The sequence below is a fragment of the Juglans microcarpa x Juglans regia genome, chromosome 2S (assembly GCF_004785595.1).
Source record: "Juglans microcarpa x Juglans regia isolate MS1-56 chromosome 2S, Jm3101_v1.0, whole genome shotgun sequence".
NCBI classification, from domain to species: Eukaryota; Viridiplantae; Streptophyta; class Magnoliopsida; order Fagales; family Juglandaceae; genus Juglans; species Juglans microcarpa x Juglans regia.
The window spans coordinates 1,733,965-1,750,974 of NC_054597.1; the positions used below are offsets into that span (position 1 = coordinate 1,733,965).

The 17,010-nt window shown below is 34.4% G+C and overlaps 2 protein-coding genes across 2 annotated transcripts; one reads left to right on the top strand and one right to left on the bottom strand.

Moving 5' to 3' along the window:
* Positions 1–1,629: 1,629 nt before the first annotated feature.
* LOC121252711 (protein CREG1) lies at positions 1,630–5,230 on the top strand. The gene is made up of 6 exons (XM_041152482.1): positions 1,630–2,013; positions 2,864–2,899; positions 3,740–3,941; positions 4,344–4,422; positions 4,556–4,673; positions 4,933–5,230. The coding sequence occupies exons 1-6, from the start codon at positions 1,841–1,843 to the stop codon at positions 4,967–4,969; spliced, it is 645 nt and encodes a 214-aa protein (XP_041008416.1). The 5' UTR covers positions 1,630–1,840; the 3' UTR covers positions 4,970–5,230.
* A 1,546-nt stretch (positions 5,231–6,776) lies between these two features.
* Positions 6,777–9,442, bottom strand: LOC121252708 (UPF0051 protein ABCI8, chloroplastic-like). The gene is made up of 2 exons (XM_041152478.1): positions 7,860–9,442; positions 6,777–7,194 (listed from the first exon to the last, which is right to left on the bottom strand). Exons 1-2 carry the CDS (start codon positions 9,378–9,380, stop codon positions 6,976–6,978), a joined length of 1,740 nt encoding a protein of 579 aa, XP_041008412.1. The 5' UTR covers positions 9,381–9,442; the 3' UTR covers positions 6,777–6,975.
* Between the last annotated feature and the right edge of the window lie 7,568 nt (positions 9,443–17,010).

The following is a 17,010-nucleotide window of genomic DNA, read 5'->3' on the forward strand; positions in this document are numbered from 1 at the left end:
CATCGTGTGTGTATATAGGATTTGAAAAATGCACCAGCAATTAATTTCGAAGCAAGAGTTTAAAAATAAGAATGGACCTGGAGGGCCTTGAAGAGAAGTCGTCGATGGTGGAGGAGGCGAGGAGTAGATGCACGGCAAGGAGAGGGAGACTGAAATGTTATTTTTAGATTTGGGCTACTTTTTTATTTAGAAATAAGGGTGTTTTGGCCAAGTTTATGATAAAGTGAGGCCTTTTTGTCTATTCCTATATTTGGATTGCAAATGAGTCTAAGAAATTGGACTGTACGTGGTGCTAATTTTTTAATATAAATTTTGTTTTAAAATTTAAAAAATTTGTATTTATTTTTGTGTTTTGTTTGAGAATTTAGAAAAATTATAATGATTGGGTAATTATTAGATAAAAAAATTAAAGATTTTAAATTAAAAAATATTTATATTTGAGTGTTATTTGTAAATGAATTATAAAAAATTTTGAGACGAAATAAGATCACCTGACTTCCCAAATAAGCTCTAAGAAAAACATATTGAAGATAAATAATTATTATTCATAAAAAAACACGAGACACAAAATACTTCATTTCTCCAATGAATAATGCGAACAACTCAAAGTGAGATAGGTGTGGTATTAAGTTTTCGCATAAAACGGGTAATAAAAACAAAGTAGAAAGTATAATTATCTTTAAAAGAAATTACAATAATTTTCAAAAAAACTTGTTCTGATTTTTTAATTTTAGTAAAAAACTATTATCAGGGAGTAGATCTTGTTGGAGGGGTTCGTTGAAAACGTATCCATATTCCATTTAACATAAAATATGAGGAATTTAATAATTGAGAAATGCGTTGTCTATGAAAATAAATTCATAAATTGACTTGACGTTAGATTATAAAAATGATTTTTTTATAAAATAGATCTAATGTATCATATGAAACTATATCAATTTATAAGTTTATTTTATAAGATTTGTTACTCATTATTCCCGCACACCACATATTACATTTTTTTTCTCTTATCAAATATGTGATATATGGATTATAAGTAGAATAATTTAATTAATTTAAGAAGAATAGAAAAAAAACGTGTGTGTAATATATGGGATGATGAATAAAATTTTTATTTTATTTTATAGGATTTATTTATAATTGTAGTACTTTTTTAATTAATTTTATTTTAAAAATAATATATATAATTTCTATAGCTAACCTCGTTTGCATTCAAAACTTACCTCAATTCATCTCATCTCATCATTACAATTTTTTCAAATTTTCACATAAAATATAATAAACAATTCAACCTTTTTAAATTTTAAAATAACTTTTTCAAATTTATATACAAAATATAATAAATAATTTAATTTTTATTCTATTATTTTCAAATCATCCCAATCTACCTTAACTCATATCTGATCCAAATAACTCCTTAAGACTTGACGATAAGTGACAATGATGGTGCACGCTGGGCTTGAGACGGATAAGGCATAGCCATGACTTCGGATTTATAGAGTGATAACTAATTGGTGCAAACCTATGTTTGTTGGCCCGCAATGCTTGGGCCACTGTCCCTTCTCTGGTCGCTTTCTACAATCCAGTGCAACACGTAAGATCCAAGACTTGCATCAAGTCCACATCTTTTCAATCAAATTCCAAGTGAAGAGATCCATCAAGCCGAAGAAACACCTTCTGTCCTTCAATTCGAATTGCAGAGGATAATAGCTCACTTCCTTGCAGCATGCTACGCGACCGGACTTTATGCCTATAAATACTCGATTTTAGCCAGTTTCGTCTTCATCTTCTTGTTGTACTTTGCTCTGTGCAGACAGCAGAATTCGGAGAAATCGGGAACATGGGCATCAAAGGTCTTCTGTATAATTTCCATCTCTTTTCCTTGGTCTTGCTTTTAGTGGGTTTTCAAGGTTCCGTACAGGGACGGTTGCCTTTGATCAAGAAACCCGACCCGGATGATGCTGCCGTCACTGCTCGTTGGTTGGTCTCTCACAACGTCTGGGGTGTCTTAAAGTATATCCTCTATTTCCCTATCTCTCTTCTTCCAGTTCTCTATCTAGATTCCCAGTTTCTTGCTGAGGCTTCCTTTTTATTGAATGATAAGTGGGTTTTCGGTCTGTTCTATGTTTGTGTCGATGATGACCAAAGAATCTATTGCGGCGGTTTCTTATGTTTGTGGGGTCTTTTGTTTTTCTATATGATTTCCCACTCCATTTGGCCTTGTTCAAGTCTGGTTGGATCTTTGTTGTTATCTGTTTGAAAATTCGATTTATGCTTATTATCGATCCGAGGGGAGTCAACGGATGGTTGGCTATAGTTCTGATGGTTGGTAAAGCAGTCATGCATTTTCTGTTTAGATGCTTCAGGTTTTAATTTACTGTCTGTGTTTACTTTGTTTTATTTCACGAATTTTGTACCTGTTGGGCATAGATTCTCTTCTTGGCAGAAAATATATTGGATGGGTTCTCCCCTCCTTGCTTTTATGAGATCGATTGGTCTTGTTGGAAGAGGTAGCATGTAAACTTAATGTGAGTTGAATCCACCTAAAACCCGAGTTTTTGGTTGAATGCATCCGAGTTTTGGGCAACTTTTTTATTTGCTGGTTCATTTTAGATTCATCTTCAACTAGGTAGTGAGGAATACGTTTAAGATCTTTTACAAGAGTATTGTAAGGAGAAGATATTTCATGGTTTTATCTCGAAAGCCCAGTTATATTTGTTATTATTTCACCTTTGTCATTGTGAAACCTGATTGTTGCTGAATTTTACTGTTTCAAAAGTCCTGACTTTTTAAGTTTGATTTCTATTTTAATTAGGTTGTTAGATGTTGATATTGAAGCTTATTTTTTAATTTAATTTTGCAGTACCATCTCAAGTGACTTAGGAGGAGCACCATTTGGGTAAGGTTTTCATATTTTTACATACTGGAGTGTTAAATCTAATGTCGAGTCAGCATAAAATTCAGTTGCTTTATATATTGCCTCATTTTGCCTGTGTCTGGTTTGTTCTTCTCGAGGTGTGACAATCCAACTTCTCTATGAGATACACAATGATTTTGATATGTTTTTTAAAGTTGTACGATTTGAGGCAAAAAATAATGATTTTAATGAATTTTATTTTTGCTTATCTGATACTTAAATTTAATTCAGATTCCTGATGAGATATAACTGTAGTTGACCAAGGATGCTAGTCTTAGGAGTTTCATCTTCCTTAAAACTCATGACTCAAGTGCCGGTCTCATTATCTTCCGTTTGAGGATTATTGTAAGAATCAGATTTCGGCCTCATACATTATCTAAAAGGGTATGCAGTTTTCATCAGTAACTTGAAAAGTATAAAGATTTCTTTTGTCAAGGAACGTATTAGACTCTGTTTTAAATTTTGTGATACTTGTTTGTTATGTCTGTTGATTCCTTAGGTCGGTTGAATTTTCTTCTTTATAATTGTTTTGAAAAGTTTTATTGTCTTTCCTTTCCTTCTTTTAATATAAGAATACAAGTGTTCTTCATGAATATTTAAAATCTCACACGCAGATGTGCAAATGTATGCATATTGGCGGGCACACACACCCGCATTAATACATGCATATGCAAATGTGAACACACCTACTATGTTTATGGGCACATTTTCTTGACTCTAATCTTCGTCTGAGATGAATTTAAATGTTTTTGTTATACTTGTTTGGCATGCCTTAATTACTGTTAGTTTGACTGGATGTATAACTGTCTACATGTGATGCAGGAATGTGGTTTCCTTTAGTGATGGGCTACCTGGCAAAGGTGTTGGCATACCATTCTTCTACTTGACAACTCTTGATCCAACTGCCAGAAATGCAATGGAAGATGAGAGGGCTTCATTCACAATCAGTGAATACCCTATAGGAACTTGTGGCAATAAAGATCCCGAGAATCCCTCGTGTGCAAAAATTACACTTACTGGCAAGGTTTGTTGCAAAATAAAAATTATCTAATACTAAATTAGACTGGCCACACAAATTGTGCCTTTATTATAAATTGCTCTCGTTTCCCATTCACTTTTAGCTTCTATTCTTTTTTGGTTACAAGTCATCAGACTTTGCTATATTTGCAGACAAGTATTAGAAATGGGCAGCAAAAGCTATCTATTGACTTGCGTGCATTGTCTGTATAAATTAAATTGTTGACCCTAAAACCAAGTGGTTCAGATTTGTACACCCCCCCCCCCCCCCAAAACCAAAAAAAATAAAGAATGGCTTCGTCGAGTTCTTTACCAGAAAGTAGTGAAACTTTTTCTGTTGAATAACTTGGATTAAATTTTCCCTTCATGTTACTTATCAAAAAAAAAATTTCCCTTCATGTCATTTCAGTTGAAGGTAGTTGACAAAAAATCTAAAGAGGCAGAGTTTGCTAAAAGTGCCTTGTTCTCAAAGCATGTGGAGATGAAGGGTAAGTACGAGAATTGATACATTGGCAATACTTACTGCTTTCACCAGTCATTTGTCATGTTGCCAAAGCGACCTTTTTCCATTTCTTTCTGCCACCAACTACTAAACTTTTTTTTTTTTTGGATGGTTGACAGATTGGCCTATTGATCATGACTTCCAGTTCTTCAAGTTAGAAATTGAGAGTATATTTTTGATTGATTGGTTTGGTGGCCCAAAACCACTCACAGTGGAGCAGTACCTGCATCCTAAAATGTGAGTACCATACCACTGATACCATGTTTGTAAATGGTAGTCATGCAGAAAAAATGCGGCGAAGTTAATAGTAATTCCATTACTGTCAAATAATCAATATCGTGTAATATTTTCAAGTGCTTATTTATGTTCACTGATGCATCTTCTACAGTCTCATGATCTGCTAGAAATAGTTTGATGTTATTTCTCAGTGCTTATATATATTTCTACTGATGCACATCTTCTTTCCCCAAACTCGTGCTTCTGACGACATCTTCAGAAACAAACTCGCTTTCCTTATGGGAGCGCGCATCTAATCTTTCTTCCTCATCTGTTCGTGCATTGGATGTTAATGAAGTGTGTAATAACGACTTCGATGTAAATAAGATATAATGAATTCATTGTAAATAAGATGTGAGAGTTGTGATTTCTGATTATGTAATTGTTTTATTTGTACAATCATACCGTCTGATAAGAATGATCAAAGGCGGGGTAAATTGTAGGTACAAGGTTTGTACTCACAAGCACTCATTTTTCTTTATTTCAATAATATTCTGGAAATGTATCAGTTTACTGCATCGATTGACTCTTGCTATCAATATGTACATGTTCTTGCAATTAGTTAGTTCTCACATGACCAGTACATTGAATTAAAAGGTGGGTTGCTAGGCCAAGCATGGGAAGAACAAAGATTTTTTTACTTGGTGGGATGAATATGCAGAGTCTACTCATAAAGCGTGTGTTGATATGAGAACTATGTCAAGAACGTATGGATACAATCTTCCTACGCACCCCGTGAAAGGCGTTGAGTTTCCATGTCTTTAAAGCAATTTTAACAAGCCCAGAAAAAATAAAATTAAACACCTAGTTGACTTTTTTTAATTGCAAGTACTAAATTGTTAATGCAATTCTCATCAAACAAATAGATATATTGAACTCATCAAATCTATACACTTTCAGCCGAGGAAGAATCATGGCATGGAAATATATAATATATCTCATCACGAGAATTCAATAGAAGCAGCAATCATTTCAGGTTTGAAAATAATTTGATTTATTTTTGGCTGGAAATTGGAAATTTATCATAAATTCACAACAAATGGCTCCGATGAATATAAAGAAGAGGATAGGATAGCCAGGCTCAATTGACATGTACGGTAGTTTGAATCTGCTTGGTTCAAACCATTTTGATCATGGCGTGTTTCTTTACTTCACAGAAAAATGATAAAAACAGAGATGGGAGTTCTGCATCAAAAACCTGCAACAAAGATCGGGCAAAGAATGATGACTTATTGGCAGAGATATTTTCGGTTAAAGAACACGAAAGGAAACTGGAGAAAGAGGTTAAGAAGTTGCTCTCATATGAACTACGTAACCAAACGTAAGCTAAAACTGTAAAAACGAAGTCATCCAAGTTTGCAAATTCACGAAGAGAAGTTGCTATTGATCTGGTAAAGACTCCTATATTTTGCCTCTTTCATCATCTATTCCCATTCTATTTCCAATAATATCAGTAAATTAATCATCTTAGAAATGCACTACTTCTCTCCTCAAGACATATGGTACTCCTCTATTTCTATATACATCTCATAAGACCCATAATTTCAGGAAGTACGCAGAACTCCTCCCACGGGAACACCCTTGGCCACAGGGGGGAAACAATTGGACATGGAATGAGACTAAGAAAAAATCATTATATTTAGAGAAGAAAACTGCAGTCAAGTTATTTTTGGAAATCTTTAAAAACATCCCTGCCACCAGTAAGAAGTTCCTCAAACCACATCGTTTGGTAAACAACATGGCATTAATCTCAATCTGTTATTTATTTTTCCGATATATCCTAAATTGGACTTTATAAAATCTGAATCTGAATCCGAATATAGATGTTGTTGCAGTACTCACACCCTCTTGTGAGATGTCATATTAAAAGTACTTACATAACCACCATGTTTTATTGATATGACACAAGTGACAGGATGCGATTAGCACAAATTCATACTCACAGACTGCCTAATATTGGGCATTTACCTTCAAATGTTCCACAAGGAACCAATAGTAATACCTTGCAAGTCATAACCTCTTTTTCAGCTTCCCAATGCCCCAGACCAAGGTTCTTAAAACTTATTTAACAAATAACAGTCGGTAATTATTATACAACATGCAAATTGACTTATAACAATTATTATTTTTATGTACACGCTATCCATACTCTTCACTTCACATTGTCTAATACAGATATTTGCTCAATAATCTTAAGACCTCTTGACAAAAAGACCTAAATTTCCTCCAAAAAAACATGAGTTTTTTGACTAAGACCCAGTAGCTAACCAACTGATCCTTCAAGCTTCAAGCTCATAAGTTGATTCACCTCAGAACCAAACTCATCCGGAAGCTCATTGAACACGTCTCTGCAAAACCCAGAAATCATGGCAGCCATGGCTTTCTCGTAGTCAATGCCCCTCTGCTGAAAGTAAAACAGCTGATCTTCACCAATTTTGGAGGTACTGGCTTCGTGTTCAATTCGAGCAGTTGGATTCTTCACCTGTCAAATTAATCATGTTAGTACATAAACTGTCGATAAAGGATGAAAATTTTCTATCCTCCAAACATAACATGAAATATGAGAGAATGTGAGGGAAGATCTTAAGCGAAATACTGCAAAACACTGATTCTGATTATGAGTTATCTGGTGATTCACATCACAACTAGAATTTCCCTAGTTGTCTAAAAAGTTATTATTCCCTATCCATTCCCCCCGTTGTCTGATAGACTAAAGACCTGTAGCTTCAAGGACCATCATCGTTTGGGTTAGCATAACACTTCATAAGCTTCAGACCTTCCAAGACCAGAATGGAAAAGTTCATACAAGACTATGAAGTGGAGAAGAGTAAAGCAACGCTTATTTAACGCTTCAATTGTAGATAGAACTTCCAAAATCATAGTTGCCTAACAATAAGAGCACATATGAGAACTCCTGAGACCATCCTGAGAACACGTATAAGAACTACTGAGTAATACAAAGAAATGTAGATATGACATTCAGTAAGCTCGCCGGACAGGGAGGGGAGGAGGGATCTGAATAGTTACAATAACAGAATTGAACAAAGTACGAAACCAAAAGACTGGTATGATAATGAATAATCAGTAAAGATACCAAAAACAGAAATGTTATAGAAACAAACTATACGTCACAAATGAAAAAATTACCTGGATATATGGATATGTATTCGCAGCTGCATTGTCACCAATAAGCATTGAATCGCACTGAGAGGAATTCCGAGCATTCTCTGCCTTTGACTGAACCTGAACGAGACCCCTATAGCAGTTCCTTGAATTCCCAACCGATATACCTTTAGAAATAATCCTACTTCTAGTATTCTTCCCTTTGTGTATCATCTTTGTCCCGGTGTCTGCTTGCTGATGATTATTAGTCAATGCTACTGAATAGAACTCACCCACAGTACCATCTCCCTCCAAAACAACACTTGGATACTTCCATGTAATGGCAGACCCCGTCTCCACTTGGGTCCAAGATATCTTTGAGCGGTCCCCAGCACAAAGCCCTCGTTTCGTGACAAAATTATAAACTCCACCATTCCCTTCTTCATCCCCAGCATACCAATTCTGCACTGTGGAGTACTTAATCTCGGCACCCTCATCACAATACAACTCAACCACAGCAGCATGAAGCTGGTTTTTATCATATGAAGGTGCTGTACACCCCTCCAAATACTCCACAAAACTCCTCTCATCCGCAACTATTAATGTCCTCTCAAACTGCCCGGTTTCTAACGCATTTATCCGAAAATAAGTTGAAATTTGCATTGGGCACTTCGTGTCTTTTGGAATATAGCAAAATGAACCATCACTAAACACCGCAGAATTCAACGCTGCATAGTAATTATCCTCACTAGGCACTACTCTCCCCAAATACTTCCTAACCAAATCTGGGTACTCCCTAATCGCCTCAGATATGGAGCAAAATATCACGCCCGCCTTCTCTAATGTCTTCCTATGCGTCGTGGCAATCGACACGCTATCGAGAACGGCATCAACGGCAACATTAGCTAATCGATTCTGCTCATTCAAAGGTACACCCAATTTATCAAAGTACCGAATGAGTTCCGGGTCAGCCTCGTCAAGGCTATTTAGAGTGGGTTTTTTCTTGGGTGCCGAGTAATAACAAATATCTTGGAAATCAATAGGTGTATATCGGTTATCGGACCATTTGGGCTCTCTCATTTTCAAAAATTTCTCAAAGGCATTCAATCTAAACTCAAGCATCCAATCAGGTTCTTCTTTAAGCGAAGAAATCAATCGGATCGTCTCCTTCGAAAGCCCTTTAGGGATCGAATACGAATCGATATCCATCTTAAAACCGAATTTCTTATCATACTCAACGTTACGAAGAATTTCCTGGATTTTCTCACTGGCCGTAGCTGTCGATGGTGCAGTAATAGGAGTTGAAATCGAGGACTTACCGGGTGAAGAAGAAGAAGAAGTCGGACCCGAATACCCGACATCCGCTCGAATCTTGAAGGGCCTTGAAGTTGGGATTCTGGGGTTTTCGAACTTGGGAAATGGGGATTTCGGGCGAAACGCTTTTGGGAGTTTAGGGGATTCATGGTTGGGTTTGGGTGCCTTGAGAGACAAGCGTGAAAGAGTACCGTTAGCCAAGAAAGAAGCCATGGTTGTGGCCTGGTTCGGATAGACCGGCGTCAGAGACATTTTTAACACAAACAAGGAAAAGGTGAAGATGTTACTTCTATTTTCGGGATGTTTTCTTACGTTTAGGAACGCTAAAAATGTATTTTATTTCTCTCAGCCACAAGTTTTAGAAAGTCTCGTGTATGACACGTACCTCCCGAGATGAAGACACGTGGATATACCTGATAAAGATCCTCCGAAGCATGGAAAGCCAACGACTGTGATGGTGCAACGTCGCTTGGAGAAAAGCTTAGCAATCGTAAGGGCAAACGGATGCAATTTTATTTAATAATTAGATAATATTTATAATGTTTTAATTATTTGATATCATAATTAAAAGGACGATAGAAAAGACAATAAAATAAAATTTTTAATTAAAAATATCATAACTCCTTGAGATGAGCTGTTTTGAATGAGGTAGTCATTGTCCCAATTTAAAGAATAATTATCTGCATTTTACACTCGGCCTCGTTTGGATTGAGATAATATCTCAATTAATTTCATCTTATCTTATTTTATTATTATAATTTTTTTAAACTCTTACATAAAATATAATAAACAATTCAAATTTTCAAATTTTAAAACAAAAATAAATAATATTCTAACATTATTTTATTCAATTTTTAACTTTCTTATCATATTATTTCATCTCAACTTACTATTCAAACCTACGTTAACATATTTTCTCTTTTAGGTAAAATGGGTAACATATACTCTCTTTTAAAGTAAAATGGAGAGAATTTTATTCTTAAAAACATGGGTCTGCTTTGAACTTTGATTGTCTTTACAATAGATGGAAATGTTTCTTATAACAGCTCTTCTATAGACAACCGCCGGGGGTAACCCCGGTGGCGTCAACTGAGACATCATCTAATAGTTAAAAAAAAAAAAAAAGATCAGACGAAAGCAACATGAAGAAAAGAAAGTAGCTCAGGCTGCTAGTGATTTTCTCTTCAATAATTTATCAAATAATTTGCATTCATTCTAGCTCCCATTGCAATAGCTCTTATGCATTTACACCATTTCTTTCTTGATACAACCAAACCAACAACAAGTTTCTAACACTCCAAATTCAATAAACTCTATAGAACTCTAACCTCTACAACTATCCGTGAAATCATAAAACTTAATTTGCTTCCAAGCAAAAATCCAAATTTCAGAAGAAGAGATTGTGACTGGGTCTGGAAGAAAAATTTTGCAATTTTTGGTCTAGAAGAATAAGAGATCACCGTCATCGTCGTCTTTGGGTCTAGAAGATCTTCTGGGCTTTGCGGGAAATCATAAAGCTTAACTTGGTTCCAAAGATGAAATGCCAAAAATTGACAAATATATCAAATGTCCATTCACAACAACAATGGGAAAGGCCTAAAAGAACTCAAATTTTGAAGAAACCTGAGATGGGTATGCAACAAGTCAACTGAAGGACCAAAAAAGGTTCAATTTGAAGGGAAATCTGGAATTGATGTTCATGAAACTTAAACGTAAATAAGGATTTAAAATTCATACACTATCATTGAAGATCATTTGCCTAGGATTTCATTGTACTCCAACAAAGGAAGGAGCCAAAAAATATTAGACTCAAAGTGGTACCTTCTTCTGTCCAGGTACCATATGAGAATGAGAACAAGGAGACCTCTAAAACCTCAACAGATCAGGCCCATTAATTTCCATTTTTATGGCTCTAGTGGTTCTTGGCTCTAGATGTTTTGGTAGTTGTGCGAGCTCGCATGCAAAAAACCTTCATCTCCCAGGTTTACGACAACATTCTCGGGCTCTTTGACTCCAATCTCGTGCCCTCAGCCTTTGCCAACGAGTCCAAGATCTTCTATTTGAAGATGAACGGAAGGGGGATTACCATCGCTACTTGGCCGAGTTCAAGTTCGGGGATGAGAGGAAAGCCGCTCCTGAGGATACCATGCTCGCGTATAATGCTGTTCTGTTTTCAAGCTGTACAAAGGCTATTTTGTCTTCGAGCTTTAACGAACGATATTGTTAACATTTTTTATCATGTCGGATGCGATGCCATGGGGTTGCCCTAGGCCAGTTGTCTATAGACCGTTTCTTTTGGTTTAGAGGAGGAAAGGGCCATAAAACACCAAGGTAAATTATAGTTCACCCGGCCATCACCCTTTGTCGCTTTTCATCTCTAGATTAAGACATGGATCCCCACCCAAAGCCAAAGGGTCAATGCAAAAGTGATTCCATCTGTTTACTTTTCAAATTATGTTTCTTTGGAGTAGCTTTTTTTATTGCTGTTCTAAACGTGCAGTATATAACGTTAAAAAAAGGGGGGGTTAGAAACTTAGAATGATCAGCTTGTTACTTTAACTGGGATGGAGTCCCTATCAATACTTTTCAATGCAATTGAAAGGCCAGATTCCATATCTACTACCTATCTATGCGCCTAACTATATGGACGTTAATTATTTTTCTCCCCTAATAAAACGAGCAATAATATGTTTGTGCAACATTCAAGACGATACAAATAACTCGATCGTTTCTGCATTTTCACCTTTCTATGAACAATCACCATGCTGATGCTACTCCTGAAAATTACAAATTTTCATGCAAAAATAGCTATTTACATGTATTATTCATCCAAATGAAAGTGAACATTAGAAGATAAATTCTTTGGTTAATTATCTGAGTAATTTTACATATAATTGTAAGGTACATAAACGCCACGTAATAGTTTTAAAAAAAAATAAATTTTACTATTAAAAAATTAATTTTTTTATAAAAATTTTATATTTTATCCACTTAATAATTATGCAGTATTACACAATTCATAATTTTAACTATATTTTTCATAATTACCTATATATCTGGTTACCTATATGAAAAATGCCTGTTGCAATCAGTTAGTACAAACGGCATGCAAACGTGGTTGACGTGAAGATACTTGATGAGAGAGAGACTAAACTAATGAGAAAGAGCTGAGAAGAGTAAGAGATTGAGCTTCTGGAGTTGATTATAAGGAGAGACCGAACTAATAAGAAAGAAAGTTGATGAGAGAGAAAAATTTAATTAATAAGAGATAAAGAATTTATTTTAAATCTAACTATGAACAACTCCACATTAATCATATTTAACAATTTAATACAGAAGAACTGTCCCTGTATATCTGGTCAGCCTCGATGGAACTTCAATATCTTACATGCGCACTGACGTAATTAGCTGGAGCTAGCTCCTCTTCACAGTATAATAGGTTATTACTCTATTATTATCCATCTCTTATTTAAATAAATTTCAAAATTTTTTTATCATTTTTTAAATATTTTTTTAAAATTAATTAAAAAAATTAAAAAAATATATATAATTTTATTAAAACTCAATTTTTTAATCATTAAATAAAATAAAAAAATCAAATACTAAGATAATATCGCTATTATTATTCTTTTTTCTTTTTTCTGATCAAGAGTGTGATAAGTCTTGGGTTCCATGATTATCATCATTCTCTCTCTCCCTCTTCTCCCACTCTGACAGAAAGAGATATATCAGCAAGAGCGAGGGCATAAAATACCTTGAATCTCTCCTTGCCTTTCTTTCAAAGCTAGACCCAGCAATCATCATGTCCTCTCTGTACCTTCTCCATCGCCATCATTGTTCCCACCCAATCCTTCCTTTTGCCCTCAACAACCCCACGCACCCCAAAGCGTCATCATTTCCATCGGCAAGAAAGAGAAGGATCAGACGGAAAGATAAGGATCAGAAACGTGGACATGTGTTTGCAAAAGGAGTAGCAGCGGAAGACAACCTAGCTTTCTTTGTTGGGCGTCCTTCTTGGTTTTGAGTGAAGGGTCTGCTCCTTTTAAGACTTTCAAGTCTTTGCTTTTGGGGAATCAAGCATCCTGGTCCGATTATTTGCTCCATCAAGCAAATTAATTTCTCAAGTTTTATCTTTATGGGTTTCGCTAAGGTGAACTTCGTAGATCTTGTAAAATAGCTAGGGTTTGTGGTTTAAGTTTTGAAGATCACTACGAAGAAGTTATGATAAAGGGTCGATCTTCTTGTTTGCTCTGATCTCTTTTCCTCCCTCTCTCTGATGTCTTGAATTTACTTGTGCGCGTCTCATTCTTGTTTATGTCTACACTCATGTTCTGGTGCAACTTTATGTTTGGAGTTAATAAATTAATACCTTCATGTGATCAATACCTTGATTATCGTCTAATGCGTAAAAGAGTCTAGTCTTTGTTTGCCGAGCGATTTTAGATTAATGATTTTCTCTTGCAGATCTACCAGATCAAAGCACGTTATGGTTTAGATTTTTATTTTTATTTTTAGTTTTTTTTTTTTATATTAAAACCTTTTTTTTCCCCTTCTTATGAATATCCGAAATAGCTCCTTAATTAACTTTCACGTAGTATATGTATATTATGATATTGGTTATAAATTCTCATTGGATTTAGAATGATAAAGATCACTTTGCTGTCATGCAAACTAGCTATATACTCATTCATGTGTGCGCGTACGTATACGCATAAATTAATTAGCAAGAGATGATCAAGGATTGTGAATGTATATATACTTGGAAAAACTTGGGATTTGATTCTTTAATTTCAGTCGAATATTTCTCAAATCGGCTACCTGTATTTATGTATTATCATATGTAAGCATGCATGTCATATGGTATGTTAATTAAGCACCATGAGTTTTGAGCCTTTTTTTTCAATTACTGTGTGAATCTTGCCGGAAATTAATTAAGACCTATATCTGCAAATTTAGGGCCCGTTTGGATATAGATAAAATCATCTCATCTTTATTTTGTGTGAATATTGTGCGATCATGATCTGTGTCCTTTTATTTGGATCATTTTTCGTATACACCTGGCTCGAAGACATTACATACTGATCAACCAGCTCGCTTATCGGAAATTAAGACATATAGCATTCATGATACTGGCTAGTACTGTAATTGTTGCCATGTGATCTTTATTTTTGCTTGTATCCCATATATATATTATATATATATATATATATTCTTGGAGCAAGATAACTGCATATTTATTGTTATTTACTTTATGCCACAATAATTATTTATTGTTAAAATTATAAATCTATTCTCGGCATAAATAATCATTCTCATTATAAATAATTTGTCATAAATATATAATTTTTTTTTTTAATTGTGGTGCTGATGGAATTGGTTTTCAATGTAATATGTTTATTTTATTTCTGACTTTGAAAATCAGGTGCATGCATGGCTTTCAATGTAATTCCCAAAATTACGGTTTTCATGATTTTCTTGTAAACCGGGAGAGAAGTAGACCGATTTATTATAACTTGAAGGGCCCATTGCCTCTTGATCATCTTGAAGAAGTTAAGTTCTTGGCATTCTCTTATCAGTAGTACTAAAGTTAGACTATTAAGGCTGAGTTTAGATGTTAAGTTGACTTTTTTTTTATAAAAAGTAGTGAGCTGAGTAGGTGAATTGAGTTATGTGGACCCATCTAAAATGAGTCTAATACTATTTATGAAAAATTGAAAAATATTGTAGATTTTACGTATAAAAATATGTTGAGTTGAAAAAAATTGTAGGTCTCACGTGTAAGGAGGTTTTGAGTTGAGATGAGTAGTAATTTAAGAGTTGAGTGTTTGGATGTTAGGTTCAGTTTAAAATGAGATTGCGCTGTGGTGTATCTTTGGTTTGTGTATCTTGGGTTCAGAAGAAGCACTGTGGTGTGTGGTATTTAGAAGATTTTTGGGAGGAGGTTATGGGTTTGTTTGAAGGTGGAGATTATGGCATAACTCATATTTATCGAGAAGGAAATGTACCGGCAGATTATTTAGTAAAAATGAGAGCTTAAGGTTTGACTTATGTTTAGCGTTCTTTGTTGAGAGTTTCCAAAGTATTTGAAAGGATTACTTCGCACGGATAAATTGTCATTACCTTATTTGAGAGGTCTTTGAGTTGTTGGGCTTTTATATCATTGTTGATTTTTAGTTTTATTTTGAGGAGTTTTGGGTGTTTTTGTGGCATATTGCTTGTTATGTATTTTTTTTTCGATATGCTTGTTTTGTTTTCATGGTATTCCTCCGTCACAAGTGAGAGTTTTTATTATTAATAAATTTGGGAAGGGGTAAAAAAAAAAAAAAAATTGTTAGGGGAACATATACATTTATAGAATTTTTGTTGATGAGATAATATGATTTTAGGTAAAAATTAAATAAAATATTAGTAGGATATTATTTTTTAATATTATTATTATTATTTTGAAATTTAAAAAAATTGAATTGTTTATTATATTTTAAGTGAAAATTTAAAAAAATTATAATAATAAAATATTATGAAACTATTTCAATATCCAAATGAGATATCAGGTTCTTCGGGATTTGAATTTATCAATCCTTATGGGTAGGTGCACGTACGGAGTACACACATGGAGTGTATGGTAAATGTTCAACATGATCGATCTTGATTGAAAGAAAATTGGTATCAATCAACAGAAAAGTTGAGGTAGAACTTTCTACGATTGTTTCTACGAATTTGGAAGAAACATATTGGTGTCTTAACCTGCTATATATATATATATATATAATTATTTTGAGATTCCTTAATAATTATTTTTCATTTTAAAGTCCTGCATTCCACCTTCGAGAGTGCTACGCCGTGCAATATCAATTCCTTAATTTTATCAAATAAATAGTTTGGAGAAATTAACAGACTAGAGATGAAGGATAATGAAGGTCATTAATTATTAGCTAAATATAAGGATGTTTGGTCTTTATTATATGTTTTATATATATATATATAGCTGAGCGTACGGAGACTCTAATGGGAGGGACAGATTGATGATGATGAGCTGTGAGCATTTCCAAGTTGTTCCAAATTCGGGGAAGCTCGCTCGATCGTACTGTGTTTATGACTTTTTGTCCATCTTTGTTGACACTGTAATCAGTAAGATGGAAGACTTTTGGCCCGTGTTGTTTGCCCTATATAATGTACGAGTTCATCACGGATGTGATCTCGGCCTGCCTATTCTCCTTTTCAGATTATATATATCTTTAACCAACCGAAAAAAAAGGATCTCAAGAATATTCCTAATTGCTTGAACTTTGATCATATAATTAATTAAGCTCTTGTATTGTTTTTCTTCTTCATAATTAACTATACTCTATATAATCATCTCATGCAGCTTTCTACTCATGACACGTACTACCAACCAATCGAGTTAGCACTACAAGAAATCAGACTTTTTTCAGCGTTTAAAATCGTCACAAATACTCCTGCTAATCGTTCCAATTGATTATTTGCAGCAATTTTTAATTCGTTGTCTATTCGACGAAATTAAAGTGTCATTTTTTATCAATTTCAGCAATAGGAAAAAATCGTCACAACAGACTACTATTTTCGGCAATTTTTATCCGCCACAACTGTACCAAAAATCGACGGAAATGGCATTTCTTTTTATCATTAAATCGTTGAAAAAAGTTAATTGCGTCAATATATATCGTCGCAAAAAGTGTTAAAATCGCCGCAATAGTCGTTATTTTTTACAGCGATTTCAGTTATCGTCGTGATAATTCATTTTTAGCTAGGTATTTGTTGCCCAAAAAAGCATTTCCTGCGAGTAAAGGTCACCGCAAATAAGTTTATGCGACAAAAAATTATTTGTGGCGACCTTTACTCGCCGCAACTTCTGTTTTAGAAA

Excerpts from the sequence above, each read along its gene's own strand:
- LOC121252708 (XM_041152478.1), bottom strand. The coding sequence starts at position 9,380 with ATGTCTCTGACGCCGGTCTATCCGAACCAGGCCACAACCATGGCTTCT. Across the intron at positions 7,195-7,859 it reads ATACATATCCATATATCCAG|GTGAAGAATCCAACTGCTCG; the intron begins GTAATTTTTTCA and ends TTAATTTGACAG.
- LOC121252711 (XM_041152482.1), top strand. The coding sequence starts at position 1,841 with ATGGGCATCAAAGGTCTTCTGTATAATTTCCATCTCTTTTCCTTGGTC. Across the intron at positions 2,014-2,863 it reads AACGTCTGGGGTGTCTTAAA|TACCATCTCAAGTGACTTAG; the intron begins GTATATCCTCTA and ends TTAATTTTGCAG. Across the intron at positions 4,423-4,555 it reads AAAGCATGTGGAGATGAAGG|ATTGGCCTATTGATCATGAC; the intron begins GTAAGTACGAGA and ends GATGGTTGACAG.